The sequence below is a fragment of the Malania oleifera genome, chromosome 12, assembly GCF_029873635.1.
Source record: "Malania oleifera isolate guangnan ecotype guangnan chromosome 12, ASM2987363v1, whole genome shotgun sequence".
NCBI lineage: Eukaryota > Viridiplantae > Streptophyta > Magnoliopsida > Santalales > Ximeniaceae > Malania > Malania oleifera.
In genome coordinates, this window is record NC_080428.1 from 3,185,004 (window position 1) to 3,209,777 (window position 24,774).

General features: G+C 35.7%; 1 protein-coding gene across 2 annotated transcripts in view; it reads left to right on the forward strand.

Annotated features, from left to right (window-relative positions):
* LOC131145091 (succinate-semialdehyde dehydrogenase, mitochondrial) overlaps window positions 1-24,774 on the forward strand; it is a 104,000-nt gene that overhangs the window by 77,511 nt on the left and 1,715 nt on the right. For both annotated transcript variants that reach the window (XM_058094167.1, XM_058094168.1), the window contains 2 exons: window positions 13,986-14,086; window positions 14,381-14,466. In XM_058094167.1, coding sequence (XP_057950150.1) covers window positions 13,986-14,086; window positions 14,381-14,466 — 187 coding nt within the window. The remainder of the gene's footprint in view (window positions 1-13,985; window positions 14,087-14,380; window positions 14,467-24,774) is intronic.

Below are 24,774 nucleotides of genomic sequence, written 5' to 3' on the forward strand. Positions count from 1 at the left end.
TTTTTTGGAGAATTAAAATAAAATGAAAACTTTTTTCCAAAACTAAACGGGCTCCAAGGATTTATGGTGTAATTAGGTTATCATTTATATTGCAAACAATCCACTATTTCATGAAAGAATGAAGCACATCAATGTAGATTGTTGCCTTGTATGGGATGTTCTAATGAAGACAATTTTGTTGTTTGAGTGTTTTAATCAATTAGGAGATATGCTTACAATTAAGGTTTGATATACATTGTTAGAATCAAAGTTTTAAATTTTGATTTTGACTGCAATTTCAAGGTTTCAAAAAAATTTCATAGTATTATAAAATAATAGAGGAATTAATAATAAATAAACGAGGATAAGCAGAAAGTAATGAAGTCAAGCAGAAAAATAAATAAGAAGTGAGACTGGATTTACATGGTTTGGTTTATACCTACTCCACGGGTGGATGGGATCAGAAATTCACTATGTTAAGAGGAATTACAACATATACCTGGCTTTTGTACAAATATCTCACCTTCTTACCTTACAAAATATCTCACTTTCTCTTTTCTCTCTTGCTTCTTTCTTCTCTATTTTTTGCGTGTTCTTTTCTTTCTTCGTTCTACGCTCAGTATTTTGCACTGTGTATTTTGCACTTTGCACTCTTAGTTTCTCCTCCCCTTATCTCAATCAGCTGATTCCCTTTATATAGCCGTGGGAGGAGCAAGTAATATATTTAATTATTCTTTTATAATTGAAAGGGCAAGTGAGTTCGTCTGATAATAATAATGGATTCACATGAGAAACATGAGGGAGATTGGAGATGGGGCAGGTGTGTTGAAGACATTTATGGGGATGGTGACATCCCCCATTCATTTCACAACACTCCCCCTTTGATGTCACCCATATATTAACTTGTCTAGCTAAGATCTTTAAGATGTCTCATTCCGACAAGATGAACCGGTCTCTTGAATAATGTAGTTGGCAAAGCCTTGGTGAATAAATATGCTAGATTATCACTTGATTGGATCTGTTGTACATCTATATCACCATTCTTCTGGAGTTCATGCGTATAGAAAAATTTTGGAAAGATATGCTTTGTCCTGTCACCCTTTATGTATCCTCCTTTCAGTTGAGCTGTACATGTGACATTATCTTCTTACAAAACTGTTGGAATATCCTTGATTGATTGAAGACTACAAATTTCTTGGATATGAGAAATCATTGATTTGAACCACACGCATTCTCTACTAGCTTCATGAATAGCTAATATTTCAGAATGATTGGAGGATGTTGCTGTAATCGTTTGCTTCACTAATTTCCAAGATATAACAGTTTTTCCATAAAGAAATACATATCCAATTTGAGATTTAGCATTGTGAGGATATAGATATCCAACACATCTGCATATCTTATTAGTTGAGATTTGGAATCAAACGAGTAAAATAGACCCAAATTAGATGTACCTCTCAAATAACGTAGAATGTATTTAATTCCATTCCAGTGTCGTCGAGTAGGAGTAGAGCTATATCTTGCTAATAGATTCATAGCAAATGTAATGTCAGGTTTTGTACAATTTGATAGATACATCAAAGAATCGATAGCACTTAAATATGGTACTTTAGGACCAAGTAATTCCTCCCCCTCATCACGAGGTCGAAATGGATCTTTCTTAACATCAAGTGATTGCACCATCATTGGAGATCCTAGAGGATGAACTTTATCCATATAGAATTGCCTTAATACTTTTTCGGTATATTTAGATTGATGAACAAGAATTCCGCCATTTAAATGTTCAATCTGTAGGCCAAAACATTATTTTGTCTTTCCTAAATCTTTCATCTCAAATTCAGCCATTAAATAATTAGCAGCTTTAGTGAGCTCTTCAGGAGTCCCTACTAAATTCAAATCATCAATATAAACAACAATTATAGCATATCCAGATTCTGATCTTTTAATAAAAACACATGGACAAATTGGATTGTTTATGAATCCTTCTTTTACTAGGTACTCACTTAATCAATTGTATCACATGCGTCTAGATTGCTTTAATCTATTTAAGGAACGTTGGAGTTTGACTGAATATAAATTACAAAGTTTTGTTTTAGGCAATTCAAATCCTTCAGGGATTTTCATATAAATTTCACTATCCAACAATCCATATAGGTATGCTATTACTATGTTTATAAGGTGCATGCTCAGTCGTTCAGCGACTACTAGCCCAATTAGGAATCTAAAAATGATTCCATCCATTATAGGAGAATATGTCTCCTCATAATCAATTTTGGGTTTCTGCGAGAAATCTTATGCCACAAGTCTTGCTTTATATCGAGTAATTTCATTATTTTCATTTTGCTTGTGCACAAATCCCCATTTGTATCCAACGGGTTGGACATCTTCTGGTGTTTGGACTATAGGTCCAAAAACTTATCTTTTTAAAATAGAGTTTATTTCTGATGTGATAGCCTCTTTCCATTTTGGTCAATCACTTCTATATCGACATTCATCCACAGATTTAGGTTCAGGATTCTCATTACTTCTGGTAATGTTAGTAGCTATTGCATATGCAAATGTGTTATTGACAATAACTTTATTTCTATCCCACATTTCTCTTGTGTAATGTATTGAGATCTCATTATTAGTTCCAGGTACCTGTCCCTTTTCGAGGGATGTCTCTTCAGGAGTTTTCTCTTCAGGAGATTCCTCTTCAAGAGGTCCCTCTTCAAGAGAAGATTTCTCTTTAGGAAATTCTATAATAGCGATTTCATTTTCAGGAGAAATGGATTTGTGAATGTCGATTGGATTACTTACTTCTGTAATCTCTTCTAGAGCGTTTACAGATTTCAATTTTCTCCTTCCAGGAGTCTATCCTTTGCACCAACAGGCCTTCCACGTTTAATTTGCGGCTTAGATTTATTAAACGGCTGTTGTCCTTCAGGGACATCAATACGTGCTGGAATATTTGCAGCAGGTATATGAGATTTTAGTATTACCTTGGTATCTACAAAAGAATCAAGTAACTGATTTGCAATCCCTTGCAAATGTATAATTTTTTGAACTTCAAGTTCACATTGATTTGTACAAGAATCTAAATGAGATAAACTCATGGCATTCCATGTGATTTCATGTTGTGTTTCAGGCACTAATTTTGCTCCCCCTAATGGAGGGAATACCGTTTCATCAAAATGACAATCTTAAAACCGTGCTTTAAACAAATCACCCGTTAAAGTTTTAAGATATCTAATAATAGAAGGAGAATCAAAAGCAACATAGATACCAAACTTACGTTGAGGACTCATTTTATTTCTTTGAGGAGGGGGCAATAGGAACATATACTGTATAACCAAAAATTCTTAAATAAGAAATATCGGGTTGGTCTTATACGAACTAAACATGCAGCATGAAGAATAGCGTGTCCCCAAACAGATATGAGCAATTTGGTTCTCATAATCATAGGTCTAGCAATAAGTTGAAGTCTCTTAATAAAAGATTCGGTTAAACCATTTTGTGTATGGGTATGAACAACAAGATGTTCAACATCTATTCCAAGTGACAGACAATAGTTACCAATAGTTTGGGATGTAAACTCACCAGCATTATCCATATGAATCGATTTAATTGGATAATCGGGAAAATAAGCTCATAATCTAATCATTTGAGAAAGAAGTCTAGTAAAAACAACATTTCGAGTAAAAAGTAGAGAAACATGTGACCATCTAGTAGATGCATCAATTAAAACCATAAAATATCTAAATGGTCCAGATGGTGGATGTATTGGTCCGCATATATCACCATGAATTCTTTGTAAGAAACTGGGTGACTCAAAATTTACTTTCGAAATAGATGGTTTGACAATTAATTTCCTTTGAGAGCAAGCAGTACACATGAAATCTCTAGACAAAAGAATCTTCTGGTTCTTTAGTGGATGACCATATGAGTTCTCAATGATTCTTCGCATCGTTACATCTCCAGGATGTCCAAGATGATCATGCCAAAGTGTAAATAACTTTGGGTCATTGCACTTCAGGTGCAAGACATTATATGATTCAACTACTTTAATCTTTGTATAATATAGTCCTAAAGATAAGGTTGACAACTTTTCTAAAATTTGTTTCTTGCCAGAAATAATGGAAGTAATGTAAAGAAATTCTTTACTGCCTTCATTTGTGGTTTCAATATGATACCCATTGAGTCTTAAATCTTTAAAGCTTAACAGATTTCTTCCGGATCTGCTAGAATATAAAGTTTCATCGATTTTTAATAAAGTTCCATTGGGTAATTTTATATTAGCTCTTCCGGAGCCTTCAATCAAATTTGTAGACCTAGATATTGTATTAACGTACGTTGATGATATTTTCAAATAATGGAAATATTTTCTATCTTGGAGAATTGTGTGTTGTAGCACTGTCAACTAAACAAACTTCTTCCATAGACATCTTAGGCTCGTTCAAAGCTTTAAGACAATTTTCACTACAACAAATATTTTGAAAACTCATTACTATAATAATAGCAACAATTTATCAAAATACATTATTACTTACTATATATATGTCCTAAAATATTACATCATTATTTTCATTTGGATTTACAAGGAAATCAGTAACATCAAGATACACAGAGTTGGACTGTTCAGTATCAAGGTCCATTGGAACAATATTATCGGTAAAATTTGTTTCAATTTCTTTACTCTTTTCCTTTTCTTTTATGGATGCTTGGAATAAATCTACCAAGTGTCTGGGCGTACGACAGGTACGCGACCAATGATCTTTTACTGCACATCTGTAACATTTAGTTTCATAGTGTCTGGGTTGTTGATTTTGATCATTTGCCCACTTCTGGGGGCCATCCCTCTTCTGGGGTTCATTCTTCTTCTGGGGGTTTGTTACCTCACGTTGATGCTAGTAATTATTTTGACCACGGCCGTGACCATACCCATGACCATTCCTGTGGCCTCGCCCTCGACCATGAGATGTGTTTACATTCACTTCAGGGAATGGGGTCGAACCAGTTGGACGGGTTTGGTGATTTCTCATCAAAAGCTCGTTATTTTGTTCAGCAACAAGAAGACATGAAATAAGTTTGGAGAATTTAGTAAATTTCCTTTCCCTATATTGTTGCTGTAGGAGCACATTAGTGGGATGGAGTAGTAAAAGCTTTTTCTAACATGTCTTCATCAGTAATATTTTCTTCACATAACTTTAGCTTCGAGCTAATTTTATGTAGAGCTGAGTTATATTCGCTGAAAGTTTTAAAATCTTGCAACCTTAGGTGCAATCATTCATATCGAGCTTTTCATAAAATCACTGTTTTTTGATGGTCAAGCCTATCCTTTAAATTTCTCCATAGGAAGAGTGGGTCTTTAACAGTGAGGTATTCCGTTTTTAATTCTTCTTCTAAATAATGTCGGATAAAGATCATGACTTTAGCATGATCCTGCATGGATGCGATATTTCCATCTAATATTGTATTTCTTAAGTTCATTGCATTCAAATGGATTTTTACATCAAGAATTCATGAGAGATAGTTGTTACCTCTGATGTTAAGGGGAACAAACTTAACTTTGCTTAGGCTCGACATCGGAATAAATTAACAATAATAAAGCGATTTAGAAAAGCGAAACATACTAACTAAAATAATACAAAAATAGTAATATAATATTTTTTTTTTTGGAAGATTAAAAATATACCCTCTTTAAGAGGTAAACAAGTACTATCTCTTCTGGAGATTAAATATATTGTCTCTTTAGGAGACTTGTCTCTTCGGGAGATTAAATATATAGCCTCTTCAGGAGGACTATTTTACCATCTCTTTTGGAGATCGGTAATATATATATATATATATATATATATAGGCAATATAGAAATAAAACTAGCCATTGAGGCGGTATTAATAAACAAAAATAAAACGGTCCATTAAGGCGGTATATATATATATATATATATATTAGTTGGGTTGAGCATTGTGCTGATAACGTATTATAAAATAATACAGGAATTAATAATAAATAAACGAGGGTAAGCAGAAAGTAATGAAGACAAGTAGAAAAATAAATGAGATATGAGACTGGATTTACGTGGTTCGATTTATACCTACTCCACGGGCGGATGGGATAAGAAATGCACTATGTTAAGAGGAATTACAATATATACCTGACTTTTGTACAAATATCTCACCTTCATACCTTATAAAATATCTCACTCTCTTTTCTCTCCTGCTTCTTTCTTCTCTATTTTCTGCGTGTTCTTTTCTTTCTGCGTTCTACGCTTAGTATTCTGCACTTCGTATCTTGCACTCTACACTCTTAGTTTCTCCTCCCCTTATCTCAATCAGCTGATTCCCTTTATATAGCCTTGGGAGGAGCAAGTAATATATTTAATTATTCTTTCATAATTGAAAGGGTAAGTGGGTTTGTCTGATAATAATAATGGATTCAAATGGGAAACATGAGGGAGCTTGGAGATGGGGCAGGTGTGTTGAAGACATTTATGGGGATGGTGACATCCACCATTCATTTCACAATACAAAAATTTTTATGCCAATTTTTTTTAAAATTATGGAAATTAGTAGTAGGACATTATTTTATTTTTTGTGAAACTTTCAATAGAAATAATAGTTCAAGATTTAGAACTAAAAGATTGTTAAAGAAAGACATCGACAACAAATACATGGTGTATACGGTGCAAGAATTGTAAATGATAACGGTATGATGTTCTTCAATTTGCATAACTGAGACTTGTAAGTGAGCTGATGTTAATTATTATGCAAAGACAATTAATCTAGACATAAATGGTTGAATAAACTGTTTCTGAGTTTCAGTTAATATATTAATTGTTTTAGCACAAAATTTAAAGGTTTTAAAGCTATTGTTCCTATCCATCATGTGGCAATATTTTCTATAAGGAAGAGTCGTTACTAAGACATAAATTTCTATATGCAAGGTTTTCAAATTTTCAAATAAATTTTGTTCCACAATTCATAGCATGGGAAAGAAGGGGAGCTTAGGTGCAATAGTAAGCTTGTCGCTGTGTGAAATAGCCTCGTGCAATAATGCAAGGTAAGGTTGCGCTCTATAGACCCATTATGGTCCGCCCCTTCCCCAGACCCTGCATGTGCGGGAGCTTTGTGCACCAGGCTGCCCTTTGTTTTTTTAGTTCATAGCATGGGAAACTACCTTGCAACACCCCGACCCTCTACGTGGGCCCAGAGTGCTACTAATCCATTCATTTACCTGATAATCCACATTCTAATATCATGTACGCACCGGAAAACATAAATATAATCTCCATAAATATAACACCAGAGTTTACTATTTCTATCTATAATCCAAAATAACTATTCATCACCTATATTCTCATATATACACTTATCTCAAAAAACATTCAGTATTCACAAACACTAGTATATTTCTCAACCATCCATATCTCAGAAGACTTAAAACATAAAACCTAAAATATAACATATATACATCCCAAAATATCATCAAAATTATACCCTTTTCTCAAAAAAACTATAACAGCTCGAGGTCTCTAAGCTCGATCTCGTGGAGGTTCTGAAAAAGATAAGTTCATATTCGGGTGAGACACATCTCAGTAAGGGAAGAAATAATATATTAAAACAGCGCATGGCTAACATGAGGTTTGTATATAACATATTATTCATCATTTGCAAATCATTAGCATAATTTCTAAAATCATTTCCTGTTCCTAATAAAACACATGCAAGATATTTTACCCTCGAGATTACCCAAGGATAGGGCTGATTATCCGCCCATACAAGTAGCACTCCTCTGCTCTAATACATTAGGTAACCCAAAGGTCACAACTGAAGCATATCAGGGTACTCACCTTACTCAGTAAGCCTTCAGGTGAAGAAGTAATCTAGCACTCACATAGTTCATACAAAAGTTTACCGATGAAGGCTCCCGAGAATAGGGAAATCTACCCGCCCTTACAAGTAGTTTCCCTCTGCCACGACACGTTATGCAGCCTACTACTACACTTGATACAACTAGGGCACTCGCCTTTCTCAGCAAGCCCTCGGGCGAAGAGTTTGCCTCGCCCAAATGTAACATGTTCTACTAACATAAATACTGATAATACCATAATACATTATTTTGCTTGCCATTATTCTACATTTCTCAACTGTTCATGTTCTCAGCTTTGACGTTTCATAGCGTTTCACTCTATGTGGCTCTTTCCCATTTTACATTGTTCACATTTCACATTTCATTTCCGTTTCATTCATTTCCATTTTCATTTCATTTCATAACATATCCAGCATCTTTCACCTGTTTTACCAAGCATCTTTCAGTTGTTTTACCTAACATCTTTCAGTTGTTTTATCCAGTATTTTTCAGCTGTTCAGCTGTTTTACCCAACATTTTTTAACTGTTTTACCTAATATCTTTCAGTTGTTTTACATGGTTGGATTAACACTCACATACAACATAGCAATTCATTTCATGTATATCTTGCATCTCATACATATGACATATTTTGACACAAAATTCCTATTTACTCATGCCACACTATTTAGCAGTAAAATTCATATATATTTCCTGTAAAATAAGCCAACCTACATTTAACATTTATATGCTGAAAATATACCTTTCATTTCTTACATAATTATCCCGAAAATATCTTTTACTTTCATCAGTTCAGTTTCACATATACGTATCTAATAAAACAGCCATAGGCTCGGAAAATATAATTTAAATGGTTGGCATTTTAAACCCATACCAAAACATATACATGTATATAACACAGTTCTTTTTCCATTAAATTCATAAAAAATTCTGGTTTAAAATATATATTTCCCCTTACCAGGTTTCTTGAACTACGCCAACAGGGATCCCAAAAAGATTCTTGCAGCGCTCACTTGTGCCCTAAAATAAAAATCTTAGTTCCATTAAATCAATCCTAAATAAAATATTATTTTAATATTTCCTAGGCCCATAGATTCCAAATAAATAATTATACCCTCAAATATACCCAATTTACCTAATTTTCCAAATCCCACTCTCGCTTTGGAGTGGGGCCTAGGAAACCCAAATTGAAAATTTACTCTGGCCAAAACGACGACGATTGTGATTAAGACTCCATGGTGGTGCTCGATCGTTGATTTAACGACAGATTTAAGGAGAAATTGAAAAAGTAGTAAAAAGTTGTCTTACCCCAGGAATGGTGCCTACGACGCTCCCACAACAAATCTGCTCCAGTAGAAATGTCGGTGGTGGAGCGAGGAACCCAATGGTACCTTTCGTTTCCCAATTGGCCAAATATCCGTCGAGAATTGAGGGGAGAGAGAGACGGAGACGGAGGAGAGACGTTGGGGATGTGAGAGAGTTACAGAGAGAGAGATTGAGAGGCGCAAATCCGTTGGCCAAATTCAATATGGCATTTTGAAGAAGGTTCTTCTAGAAGCTTTAGCAAACTAATATATATATATATATATATATATATATATAATATATCTACTTTAACTTTTATATATATTATAATAAACTCACATATATATATATATATATCATCCTATTATTTATTTAATTAATTTAATTTAACAATGTTTAATCAATTAATTTAATTTAATGATGATATATTAATTAATTAATTTTATTTATTTATTATTATTATTATTATTATTATTTTTAGGGTCGTTACAACCCTAGCCAAGTGGAACCAAAGAAGTCAACTTCCATCAAGAATTTGATTTCTTGGTCGTGCTAATTACATACACATTTGACAAACTTTGTTGAAATGTGAGCCCGTTTATTTGTGGAAAACATTTCTCATTTTCCAATTTTTAGTTTTCTTAAGAAAACATTTGTTGAAATGTTTGCTCATTTTTAAAATTTTCAAGATTTGTATTAAAAAGGCAGAAAATAAATAGCTTGCTCAAATGTGCAATTTGTTTTTTCATTTCTGTAAATTTAGATTTCAAAATAATAAAAAAAAAGGCAACTTGTTTTTTAATTTTTCAAATTTATGTATGGTAATATTCAGAATAATGGATTTTGGGGCATTAATTTGGATTTTTGTGGATATAGAAGAAATTCTATACATAATCCACACGAGATCCAAGTTTCATGCTCCCATATGCGAAGTAAGAGGTGGAAATTTAGAAAAATAATGAAAATATGTTTTCTAACTTTTCTATGTAAATTTGGAAAATTGGAAAACAAGGTGGCATTTGAAAAATTTAAAATGAAAAATATAAAAACTATTTCCACAAGAAAATAGTGTCAAAACTGTTTATTGTTCATTTATTTCATATAAATGTTTTAAAAATGAAAAAATAGCTTCTTTTTTTTTATAATTCTTTTGAAAACTAAAGTGGAAAATCAAAATTATTTTCCACAACTAAACAGGCCCTTCGATTATGATAATTTTGGATGATTTGTGGAAATTTTGATGGAAATTCTGTAATACAAAAACTGACAGCTGTTTCAATTTCAATGGTGGTGGAAAGTGGATGAAAAATTCAACAATTTCATGGAAATTTAACCTGACAGCATAAACCTTTAGGTATAGCAGTTGTCTAACATGGCATTACAGATTTACAGCCATGGTTGCAGAAGTTACTTGGGTTCTTTTCTTGTTGCACATGTTTATCATTTGTTGAAAACTATCTTATGCACAGTTTTGGGTTTTACTCACCATTTGTTTATTGCTTTATGTGCAATTGAGCTACACATACAGGGCTGTTTCAAGGCTTAATGCACATTGTTGATCAACGTCTGAACTCTGAACAACTTATGCTTTTAGATAAAGTGGTGATCTAAAATTGGTATAGGATTTTTTGAGGCTTACCTTTTATCAGTGTTGTATCATGATGGGGCTTGGTGATGACCCTGATATTTGTGTGCATGCGGGGGAGTGTTAGTGTCAGTAATCTGGGTTAACTGTCTATGATATTAAGGATACTGAGGGTTTTTTTTTTGTCATCAACTGTTAGTACATATTATGGTTGACTGTGTAAGTGTTCTCTCTCGGCTAGTCAAAACCAGTTCTCCCTTCTTTTTTCTTTACTCTTTCATTTTAAAATTTTCTCTATTGTTCTTACTTACCTATTTTCCTAGTGCTGGTCTAACTTGGATTTCTCAAGTTAATGGCATGGTCGTTTTTGAGAAGTGGATTTGGTGCTTCATGGTGGAGGTGAATTTTTGTATGGAAGTAGATGGAGCTAAAAATAAAGTGGAAGGGAGTCTGGAAGGGTTGTATCATGTGTGTTCTTTTGGCATTACAGGTGGTGTAGACATCGCCCTTTGAAGACCTAATTTCCTTTGGCTTAAACAATAGCTAGAGATAAATGCCCAGGCTAGCCTGTGCATGGTACATACTAGTGGCAGATTGAATATTATAAAGAGAGACATAGATTCTTGTCTGGCATTCTTTGGAAGAGTATTGGGATTTGCCCTACTAGAGTGGCTTTTTTCATTCAAAAGGCAGCACGGTTGAGGATATAGAGTATTGATATCCTCCCAAAGGTAGGGAAGATCTTATTTTACAGATATTAACTTTGTAATAGTGGAGGATATTGTTTGCTGTGTCCTCCATTGTTATGGAATTCGGGACATGGCCATTTCATCAGTGGGAATCTCTTGGGTGCTTGTGAGCACTGAAAAACTCATTTTTCAGATTCTTCATTCTATTTTTTGGATTGTATAGTGGTTAAGAAAAAGAAGGGATTTGAAAGGAGAACAAAGCTCAAAGCTAGATGGTTAGAGACTGTAGACTTCCAAGTATAGAGAAAACAGTGGAATTTGTTAGATTATCATTTTGCTTAAAGTTTAAGGTGTTAGGTTATGGGTCAACAATGTCTGTCAACAGTTAGCACTCCCCCCGAGGTGCAGCATGATTGCATATGAAGAGGTAAGTGAACTGTGAATAACTCCCTTATGGGGTCAAAAATAATTTTTAACAAACGAACAATAAATGGGCAACAAGAATAAAATCTAGGACCTCCTGGAAACTACGACTCTAATATCATGTTGGATTACCACTTTACCTAAATGCTTAGCTGTTAGGTTGTCGGACAATCAAGCCTTAACATGGTGAATGTGCAATGTCTTAGATTTTTCTTCAAACGTGTCCTGTAAATATATTTCTCTTTTAACCTGGGTAGGCACCCTCTTGGTGCCCTTCTATGAAGTATATTTATTTTCAATTTAGTAATCAAGGAGGAAAAAATAAAAGAAAGGAGTAGTCTGTCTTCCCCTCTGTGTTAGTAATTTTGCACAGAATCCAGGGTTTTTATATTGAGGGATAGGCGAGGATGAAGATGAAAGAGAGAAGAAAGCTCTGTGTGTGTGTGTGTGTGTTTGTAATGATATTATTTCTTCTGCTGATCTCTGAAGTTTCAATCACAAGAATGGACCAATTTGGTTATGACAGTGTAATGTTTGTCAGGCTTCCTTAAAAAACTATGAAAATATCTTCATGAACAAATCAATGGGCAATATTCATTATTAACATAGTGGATACAGATCAATCAGAGTTGTTGAGTTTCTCATAGTGGAAGTGCTTGCTCACTTTTCATGCTTTTGATGCTGTTATGCTTTGATGGCTGGTTTGTTGTTGCAATATGAAGTCATAGGACTTGCCATATGAATCTTAACTGCAATCATAAGCCATAGCTTGCTCACCGTTGTTTTCTTGAAAGCTTAAGCTTTAGGTTGTGGGCCAAAAATTTAGATCAAGCTTTAATACCCCCTGGCATGTGCAACCCCACTGCACATGGAACAAACAATGAAGAACTCCCACCATGGGGAACAACATAATTTATTTTCAGAGAGGGTAACCACAGGCAACGAGAATAGAACCTAGGACCTCCTAGTAACCTTGCTTTGATATCATGTTAAGTTACCAATTTACCTAAAAGCTAATGCTTTTAGGCTGTGGACGAACAATATATATGAAGCTGTAACAACAATAATTGCTTTATTATTTCAAGTACAATAACTGTGATCTTATAGGAGTTGCAAGAGCAATATTAACAGCCATAATTAGATTCTTTAACCACGCATGTTTGCGCCAACCATGATCCATGGTTCAGAATTCTTCTTTGTGCTTGGTCAGGTGAATACCGATTCCTTATAATTATTTCATGTCACAAATTTCCTCTGGAAAGTACTATAGCTGAAGGAGGGCCTTCTATCCACTATGGATCTAACAAAGTCATTTGTTTAGTACTGCACCTTCCTTTGTGCATGCTAAGCAAGCATAAAATATTTGCACAAGCTCTTCTATCTACCGAGTCAAATAAACTGCCTTCACATATGATGTTTGACGGGAATGCGCCGGCTGATTCGCCGAATTCTCGGCATAATTTTTTTTTTAAAAGATGCTTGCAGACTAGATGAATGAACTTGCAAATTGGTCTCCATTATTCACCTATGTTTACTTTTGTGCCTCAATGTTTTCATTTGGCTGGTGATTCTATTCAATAGACTTGGAAGAGACTAAAAAAACATAGTTAAGGATGGATTAATATTCTTATATTCAATGTTACAAGAATGATGTTGAACCTTAAGTTGGATAACTATCTCTCAAAGATATCTAGGAAATATTTTTATATGGAAAAAAACAATAGTGGTGTACTCCATGAGCACATAAAAAATGAGTTATGCGTTAAAAGTGTTACCTTCATCATTCCATACTAATAATAGCATAGCACAAACTCATTTTTGCCTGCATATCATAGGAATGCTCTTTTTATCCATAGTAATATCATTAGTTAGTATGTTTCAAATAGTCTGACATCCATGTTTTATTAATCTAACAAAAAACTAACCTTAGCATTCCAATTAATATTTTTTCTTGCTTGATATAAAACATGGGGAGTTTCAAGTATGCTAAAACATGGAGAGTTTCAAGTATGCTACAAACATGCTTTCTATTTTGAAAAGAACATTATGGTTATCAGCTACATTTCGTTTCCTTCATTTATTTCAATTATGCTTTTCTTTCTTTGACTTTCTGCAATTGATCACTTGTAAATCACGGCATTGTTATCTCAAGGGAGCAAAAGTCCTTCTTGGGGGTAAAAGACATAGTCTTGGAGCGACCTTTTATGAGCCCACTGTAATTGGAGATGTCAACAACGAAATGCTTATTTCAAGGTAAACTCCCAAAACCAAATTATGTTCCAGCCTCTCGGTAAGGCTTGGGAGCCTAGTGCACTTGGTATTGAATTTTTTTTAAAGGTTTAAAGCTAAATTTCAACAATTAAACCATGGGAGTATTTCGGTAAATTTTTGTGCATACTCCAATGACTTAAATGGCATGCTCTAATGGACCAAAAAAAAGAGGGAATTGATTGCTTAAAAATTGCTATACTTAGATCTGTGAATGGTTTCACTCATTGTAGTTCGATGTGCTGATAAACAGTATGTAACTCTGTCCTACATTTTCAGAGAGGAAGTATTTGGACCTGTTGCTCCTTTGTTGCGGTTTAAGGAGGAGGAAGAAGCTATCCGCATTGCCAATGATACAAACGCAGGTTCGTTTTCTAAGGAACATATTTATTTCTAGCTCTGCAGTTATGTTTGTTTTTTGCCCCCTCATCATTGGAAAATCCTTTTTCCATATACAAGTTTGGAAAAATAGTGGAATAATTAAACCTAGACAAAAGACTTGCACAACCTTTCCTACCTTGCACAAATAAAATAAAACAATGGGCTAGAGATATAGCCACTAAATTCCAATTTCAGAATTTAATCCAGCAACATAGCAATTAAATCACCAAATAAATCAACAAATAATTGACAAGAACAGTAAAGCAATAAAATGCCCAAAAATGAGACACACCAAGAATTTATGTGGAAAACCCAAATCAGGGAAAAATAGCGGGACCTCTAGTCTAGGCCTAATCCCTTAGATAAGAGAAAAGTATGAGGGTCCACAAGCTTTACAAAAGCTCTCAATAACAATAGCAATTGCAACAAATCATAAACAATCTTACTCAGAGCCAATCTCATCAACAAGAACTAGAGATCAATAGAAGACTATCTCACCAAAAGACAAAAAATCTGAAGAAGAATACCACAATCAAAGTCGATCAAGTGGAAGCCCTTGTCATCATGATCGTACACTGAAAATTTCAAGTCAATCAGAGCCCATTTGGTTGCCCAATCGAAACCCAAGTGAGTTACTTCTTCCCTAGGTCTTCTTTTTCATCAAAATTCTGTGAACCCCCTTTTTCTTCTTTTCTTTTATTTTTCAGCACCCCCACTCATGCACACAACCCTAGTTTCCTTTTGTTGATTATTTTCTTATTTAAGAAATTGCCTCTCCTTTTAATGGCAGCTGAGGAGGGAAGCCCAATAATATTCCCCTCCTAACTCATGGGGAAAGGTCTTGAAGACCTGCAGCTACCCTGCAAAACTCAAGCTTCCTCTGAGGCAAGGCCTTTGTCATCATGTCAACCCCATTCTTATCCATGTGAATTTTATCAAGCTGTAGCAATTTCATCTCTAGTGCATTTTGAGTCTAGTGATACCTCACCTTAATATGCTTTTGTTGAATAATTGGGTAAAATGGAAGACATCACTTCAATGATAGGTCGCTCCCTCTTTTATAATATATGTCAAATACAATACCAATGACAATAATACTCTTTCTAACTTGCACTTATTACTAACATAACTCTAACACATAATAATAATGATAAATGACTGAATAACCATTAATAATCCTCCTTAAGGTGAAACATATATATCATATGCTCCTAGCTTGTTACAAATGAATTTCACATGAGCACCTCTCAAGGCTTTAGTGAACAAATCAGTAAGCTAAAACTCAGACTTCACATGAGTGGTTGTAATGAGCTTCTATATAAGTTTCTTTCGACTAAAGTGGTAATCGACTTTAATGTGAGTTGCTGCTTGTAGAAGACCGGTTTGGAGGCAATATGAATAGGAGCTCGATTATTACACATCAACTCCATAGGCTGAGAATGTGGAAAACCTAATTTTTTCACAATGTTCTTCAACCAAACAAGTTCACGTGTGGTGTGCGTTGTAGCCCTATACTCAGACTCTACACTTGACCTGGCCACCATTTCTTACTTTTCCAAGACAGCAAATTACCACAAACAAAGATATAGTACTTGGTTTGGATCTTCGGTCGAAAGGTGACCTAACCCAATCTGCATCTGTATATCCTTAAATATTAGCGTGACCCTGATCCTGATATAAGAGGCCTCTCGCTGATAGACCTTTGAGATATCTCCAAATGCGTATTACTGCATCCCAGTGACTTGTTCTCGGGAAATCGAGAAACTAACTCTCAACTCTTGTTGCGCAGGATATATCTAATCGAGTTATTGTGAGAAAATTCTACTTTCGAACAAGTCTTTGGCCCCAACCCGGGTTAGGCAACAAATCACCTATATTTGGCACTAACTTCTATTGGGATTTATGGATGTATGAATAGGTTTGGATCCTAATAGCCCCGTCTCATCTAAAAGATCGAGAACATACTTTCTCTGAGACAAGACAGTTCCCGTACAAGATCTCGATACTTCATACCCAAGAAGTACTTTAATGGTCCCAAGTCCTCGGTTTGAAACTTACTCTGTAGGAAAAGCTCTAGGGATTGGATGCCTTGATCATCGTCACCAATGATCACAATGTCATCCACATACACAATAAGAAAAAGCTTGCCAGATGGAGTATGATGATACAATACAGTGATCTATTGCACACCGTCGAAGTCCAAACTCAAGTATTACAACACTAATCGGCCAAAACATGCCCTGGGAGATTGTTTTAATCAATATAATGATTTCTTAAGTCGACACACTGAGCTTGACTCCCCCTAAGCAACAAACCCAGGTGGTTGCTCTATATATACCTCATGAAAATCACCATGTAGGAAAGCATTCTTCACATCTAATTGATGTAGGTACAATGAAAAGTGGTGGCTAAAGAGATGAAGACACATACTGAGGCAAGTTTAGCGACCGAAGAGAATGTGTTTGAGTAATCCAAACCGTACACCTGATTACGTCCTTTGGCAACAAGGTGGGCCTTCAAATGAGCCACAAAACCATTAGGATTGACTTTCACATTGTACACCCAATGACAACTAACCACAGACTTATCAGGAGGAAGAGGTACCAAATCCCAAGTATCATTATCATGTCGCGCACGCATCTCTTCAAACATTGTAGTCCTCCTTTTAGAGTGGGACAGGGCTTCAGAAATATATTTTGAAAGAGCAAAAAAAGATAAAGTACCAACGAAATAGTTATACAAGGGTGACAAGAAATCATAACAAACAAAATTAGAGATTGGATGTTGGATACAAGTATGTTTGCCTTTTCGAATAGCTATAGGAAGATCAACATCATAGGAAATAAGATCATTTGATGAGGGAACTAGAGGCTAAGTAGTAGAAGCTAAAGAAGGCTCTCCTCCCTTGAGTCACCGTGTGTATACCTGCAAATTGGGATGATCCAAGCGACGAGAAGGACTCAAACTAGAAGAAGATGTAGGAGGATTGGGTATAGATAATAGGTTGGGATTTGGAAGGTAAGGTAAAGAAAGGGACTCATCAAGGTCAACAAAACTCAAGGAATCATAGTAGTATGGTGTAGGCTCAAAAAAGTGACATCAATAGAGACAAAAAATCGATGTAAAGTAAGACTATAGCATCGGTATCCCTTTTGAGTATAGGAATAGCTTAGAAAAATACATTTGATAGCACGAGGATCCAACTTATCCATTCATGGAGTTAAGTGATGGACAAAGGACACACAACCGAACATACAGGAAGGAAGGAAGAACAAGGGAGTCCTAGGGAAGATAACTGAATATAAGTTTTTACACTAAGGATAGAGGATGACATTTTATTGATAATGGAGCAAGTTGTGAACACAACATCACTCCAAAAAACTTTGAGGACATTCATTTGATGCAATAGGGTACAAGTGACTTTAAGAATTAGTCTATTTTTCTTCTCTGCAATACCAATTTGTTATGGAGTGTGGGCACAGGAGGACTGATAGATCATACTAGAATTAGTCATATAGGTAGTCAATTGGGTACTGAAGTACTCTTTAGCATTATCACTATGAAGTATCTTGACTGGCATACCAAACTGAGTCTTTATTTGTAAACAAAAAGCACAAAAGATATTAAACAACCCAGAATTGTCTTTCATTAAATATAACCAAGTCATCCTAGAGTAGTCATCAACAAATGTAACAAAGTACCGAAACCCCAACTTCGACATGACACGACTTGGACCCCAAATTTCGGATTGGATTGGCATGTAGGACTAACCACCTATTTTTTGACCCAAGAAGCAAAGGGAACATGATGATGTTTTCCCAATTGACAAGATTCACACTCGAGATTAAACACAGAACTCAATATAGGAACTAGCTATTTCAACTTGTCCAAGGATGGATGACCAAGGCGACAATGGATTTGAAGTGGCGTTGTGCGATTATGCAGGCAGTGGGAGGAGAAAGGGACTCAAAGTAGTAAAGCCCACAAGACTCATGTCTTTTGCCAATTGTCTTCCTCATCTTTAGATTATAAATAATCAAGAATTAGGAAAGAAAGTGGCAGAACAATTTAGTGACTTTGTAAGCTTACTAATTGACATGAGATTGAAAGGGGATTTAGGTATTTATAAAGCAGATGGAAGAGAGATGGAAGGAGTAGGATTTACTATTTCTATCCCCTTAACAACATTAGTGGACCCATCAATATGGGTGGCTGGAGGTAGATTTTTAGAATATTGGAGGTTAGAAAAGAAGTTGGTTGCATCTGTTGTATGGTTAGTGGCAGTAGAATCGACAATAACCCAATGACTAGTGGGAAAGATACTAGATGACATACAGACTATAGGATTACCTTTTTGGGCAAAAGTTGTAGTGTGATAAGATGCTTGTTGAGATGATTCATACTATAGAAACCTTGAATACTCCTCTGATATAGTATTTGCCCTTGGTTCACTCAAACAAGTGACTAATGAGGGAACCATACTTTTGGGATGTGCAGACTTCATCCCAACACTCACAAACTTAGACCAATGATAACAATATTAATTATTGGAACAATTGGAACAACTACGAACAAGGTGACCCACCATGAACGAATCACAAATAAATCAGTACAAGGCTGCCACAGCACTAGGAAGCTCAGATGCAGCCTGAAGAAACCAACACACTGTACTGGAATAATTGGAGAGGTGAACCCCCAAAACTACAGCGGAAAAATCACCAACAAACTTATATAATACTGCCACAGCCTCACAAAAACAGTTTATGAACACTACAAACCAACACATGACACTGGAACAATTGGAGAGGTGAACCACCGAAAGTACTACGGACAAGTCACCAACAAACTTATATAACACTGCCATAGCCTCATAAGACAGCTTATGAACACTACCACTGCTCCAAGAGAGTCATCAATGACCTTTACTAACACCGAACAATAACTAACGAATTACCACAAGTGCATGGTCAAAACAAAGATTGATTCTTTGAGCAAAACACATGCTCAACAGATTGATATTTTGGTATATGGATGGAATTAGAACATTGAATCAAAACTCTGCAAGTCTTACTATTTTAGACCCAATAAAATCAATAACCATTGATAAAAAACTGCATGAAGCATCAAACAACCATTCCTTGGGTGTCGCACGTGTGCAATTAAAAAAGGTGAGATCTTTGAACAAAAAACATCCCAAAAAACTCCATCAACATGTTTATAGAGGGATTCAATCACTATTGGAGGATTTCGGGTAAAAAACATGCCTGAAAGTAGCTTCACGTGGCGGCACGTGTGGTCGGCCCTGGCATCCTTCAACCGGCGTGTGAGTGCATGTAGGGCATTCTTTTTGTAGATAGGATTTCAGTGGGGGGCAGATCAGCACTGTTTGTGGGTGACTATAGTGTTGTTTTTGCAAAATCTACAGTAGATTTTGTTTTCCCGAATTGGCAGTGTTGCCCAGGAATTTCTGACGATTGGTTTGACTTACGACAGCTGCTGGCTGTTTTTTAGGGCTATAGTGTTGCTGGGAATTCTTCTATGATGGTAGACATGCAGCGGGTTAAGGGTGTTTGGCTTCATTTTTTATGGTGGTGGTAACAATTAGGGTTTAGGTTTTAGAATCACGCTCTGATACCATGTTGAAGAATTAGGTAAAATGGAAGACCTTTACTTCAATGATAGGTCACTCCCTCTATTTATAATATATGTCAAATACAATACCAAATACCATAATACTTTTAATAACTCACACTTATTACTAACATAACCCTTAACACGTAATAATAATGACAAATGACTAAATAACCATTGACAGCTTCAGTCTCGAATGAAATGTCTAGTTATTGCTAAGGTGAATTGCACTTTGGCTGTCAGATTGTAACACATATTTTTCTTGCTTGATGCCTTGCTCCATTAGAAACTTTTTCATCCATAGGAGCTCCTTGAAGCTTTAATGACAGTGATATATTCAGCCTCTATACTTGTCAAGGCAACACATTTTATGCAGTTTTGACTGCCATGACACTGTGCCACTTGCAAAAGTCATCAAATGCCTAGATGTTGATTTTCAGGAGTTAACGTCCCCTATCATGTCAGAGTCTATGAAACCATTTAACTCAGACTTGCCATTACCAAAACATAAACAAACGCTAGATGTAACCTTGATAGATCGAAGTATCCATTTCATTGCCTCCTAATGTCGTTTACCTGGATTAGAAAGAAATCAGCTTACCACACCAACTGCATTAGCTATATCTGGTCTTGTACATAACATGGTGTACATTAGACTACCAATAATAGAATCATAAGGAACCTTTCTCATGTTCTCCTCTTTATCACTTGTAGGACACTGTTTTGAGCTTAACTTGGAGTGACCTGCAAGTGGAGAACTTACTAGCTTCACATTACTCATGTTGAATCTTTTCAACACCTTTTCAATATACATTTCTTGAGAAAGACAAAGCTTCACATGCTTCTTGTCACAAGATATTCTCATGCCAAGAATTTGCTTTGCTGGCCCCAATTCCTTCATTGCAAATGATTTACTTAGTTCTTGCTTTAGTTTAGCCTTTTTCTCAGCATCATGCCCAACAATTAACATGTCATCCACATAAAGCAAGAGAATAATAAAATCATCACTAGAAAATTTCTTGACAAAAACACAATGATCGGAAGAAGTCTTACCATACCCATGTTGTGACAGAAAAGATTCATTCTTGTACCATTTTGTGGAGCTTGTTTTAGTCCATACAAGCTCTTTTCTAGCTTGCATACAAGATGTTCTTTACGTTTCTCTTCAAACCCTTCAAGTTGTTCCATGTAGATTTCCTCCTGCAAGTTACTATGTAAGAAGGCAGTCTTCACATCAAGTTGTTCAACTCTAAGTTTCTAGGCTAAGAATCACTCTAAAAAAAGACATCTTGACCACAAGAGAAAAGGTTTTCTCAAGATCAATGCCTTTCCTTTGACTAAATCCCTCAACAACCAATCTTGCCTTGTACCTAAGCTATGAACTATTTCCGTCATTGGTCAACCTAAACAGCCATTTGTTCTTGGGTGCTCTCTTGCCCTTAGGCAACTTTACTAGCTTATAGGTCTTTTTGTCACCTAGAGATTTCATCTCTTCCTGCATAGCTTTTAGCCACCCTTTCTTGTGATCACAAGCCATGACTTCTTTGAAGCACTAAGGTTCTCCCTCATCAGTGAAATTCACGCAGTCCCTTGGGTAATGCTTTGGATTTTGGTGATGCTCTCTAATGGATCTTCTAAGTGGAGGTGCTGCTAGTGGTTCTAGAATTGGCTACCAAATCTGGTTTTCTATGACTTCCTCATTTAGCAATGACTCAAGTTGGTTTTCTATGACTTCCTCATTCAATAGTGGTTTACCAACATCAATTTCACCATCTTCCTGCCCATCTTCCTCATAATCAGCATTCACCATGGTAGGTGTCTCTGGAATAGGAATAATAGGCTTTATTAGCATTCACCTCCTTTGCTTTATTGTCGAAGTTTTCAAAGTTTGGTCTTCAAAGAACACAACATCCCGTACTTCTTATTAGCTTCTTGTCAATAGGATCCCACAACCTGTAACCAAACTCTTCATGACCATAACCCAAGAAGACACACTATCTTGATTTTCCGTTTAACTTGGATCTCTCATCTTTGAAAATGTGAACAAAAGCGTTGCAGCCAATAACTCCAAGATGATTATAAGAGACATTCTTCCCTGTCCATACTCTTCCTGATACATCTCCTTGTAGAGGAACCTATGGGGAAAGATTAATCAAATTCACTGGAGTACGCATAGTTTCGTCCCAAAATGGCTTAGCCATCTTTGCATGAGAAAATCATACATCTAATTCTATCAGTAATGGCTCTGTTCATCCTCGTTGCAACTCCATTATGTTGACATGTCTTAGGAACACTCTTCTAAAGCTTGATGTCATGTTCTCTACAATATGCCTCAAACGTCCTTTGTTATCTCCCCCATTGTCAGCTCTAACACATTTCAGTTTCCTTGTTTCTCTTTCAACAATAACATGGAAGTTCTTGAACGTTTAAAACACTTGGCCTTTTGTCTTCAAAGTATAGATCCACATTTTCCCGGAACAATCATCAGTAAAGGTGGCAAAGTACAAAGCACCACCTAATGTCCTGTCACTCATTGAACAAACATTAGTATGGACATGATCAAGAATATTAGATTTTCTATGTGAAGGGGATCTATGAAAAGAAACACGATTTTTCTTACCTACCAAGCAACGAGTACATGTCTTCAATCCCATACATTTCACTGGAAGAAGCTTTCTTCTAGCAAGTGTCTCTAGGTCTTTCTCACTCAAGTGTCCAAGTCTTTATGCCAGAACTCCATAGAAGAATCTTCAATTGCATTCACCTCTCTTGTTGCCACAACAAAAAATCCTTTAGTGAGCTTCCATTTATGACCACCAAAATGATTAAAGAACCCTTTATCATCCAGGACAATCGTGGAGATCAATTGAAGTCTTAAATCTAGAACATGCCTAACGAGTAGTTACTTGTAGTCAACATCTGTCACCATCCAAACATCCCCAATGCCAATCATCTTGGACACAACCTGATTAACCATCCTCACATAACCATAGCCACCACTAGCGTAGGTCGCAAAGACATCACGCCGTGAAGAAATATGGAGAGAAGTGCTTGAATCAATAACCCAAGTATTGTCCTGACTTGGTAAGTTTACATTAGCATCATTGGAGATAATTATTACATATCCATCAACTGGAACTATAACAGGAGTCTCCTTTTCATCTTTCTGCTCATTCTTGTCTCCATCGCTTTCTCTTGATTTTTCTCTTCTAAATTTCTTGCAATGTTTCCTGATGTGCCCAAAACCTCCACAAATGGAAACACTTGATATCCTTCCTTCACTTAGAATGAGACCTCCCTTTTGAGCTGCCTTGGTAATTGAAACTATGGAAGTTCCTATTCATGCTTCTCCCCTGCCTCTTAGTGAGAAGTGCATCTGTCTGTGAAGTGAAACCCTTTTCTTCTGGTCTCTTCATTAAATGAGCTCTCCTTGGCTGTATTCATGTTAAGATTTGGTGTTGAATTATTTAATGTGACATCCCAATTATTCGACAAGGTATTCAATAGAAAACAAGCTTGCAACTCATCTTTCAAATTAATTTTCATATTAGCCAACTGATTCATAGTATCATGAAAAACATTTAGGTGCTCTGACATTTTGTTCCCATCTTTATATGTCAAATTAATCAACAGCTTGACTAGGAAAGCTTTCTTTTAAGAAATTTTCCTTGCATATAGATTCTCTAATCTTTTCCACAATGCATGGGCATTTATTTTGTGGCCTCATGGTGAAACTCATTATTCTCAATACATTGCTGAATAAGACTGACCATTTTTATATTTGCCCGCTCTCATTTTTATTTGTTTTATTCGCTGGTTTGGCCTCATCACCCTCAATTGGATCATACCGATCGTTACAGAATAAAATGTCTAATACTCTTGGTTTTTGTATTGAGTAGTTCGATGCCGTCAATTTAAACATTTCATTATTGCCGTTATCCTCTATTTTAATTTGCACTAGAGTACTCAAATTAATTCAACCTTGCTCTGATACCGGTTTATTGGGAAAAATAGCGCAATAATTGACCCTACACAAAATACTTGCATAGCCTTTCTTATCATGCACAAATAAAATAGAACAATGGGATAAAGATATAACCACTAAATTCCAATTTCTGATTTTAATCCAGAAGCACGGCAATTAAATCACCAAATAAATCAAAAAATAATCGGCAAGAATAGTAAAGCAATAAAATGCCTAAAAACCAGACACCAAAATTTATGTGGAAAACCCAAAATCAAGGAAAAATTATGGGACATCTAGTCAAGGCTAAATTCACTAGATAAGAGAAAAATACAAGGGTCCACAAGCTTACAAGAGCTCTCAATAACAACAACAATTGCAACAATTCATAAATAGTCTTATTTGAGAGCCAATCCCACCAACAAGAATTGGAGATCAATAAAAGATTGTCTCGCCAAAAGGCAAAAAATTCAAAGAAGAATACTGCAATTGAAGCTAATCAAGTGGAAGTCCTTGTTGTCATGATTGCACACCTAAAATTTCAAATCAATCGGAGTCTGTTTGGCCTTCCGATCAAGGACCCAAGTAAGTTTCTTCTTTCCTATGTCTTCTTTTCTCGTCAGACTGTTATCAGCTCCCTTCTTCTTCGTTTCTTTTATTTTTCAGCACCATGCATGCACACAACCCTAGTTTCCTT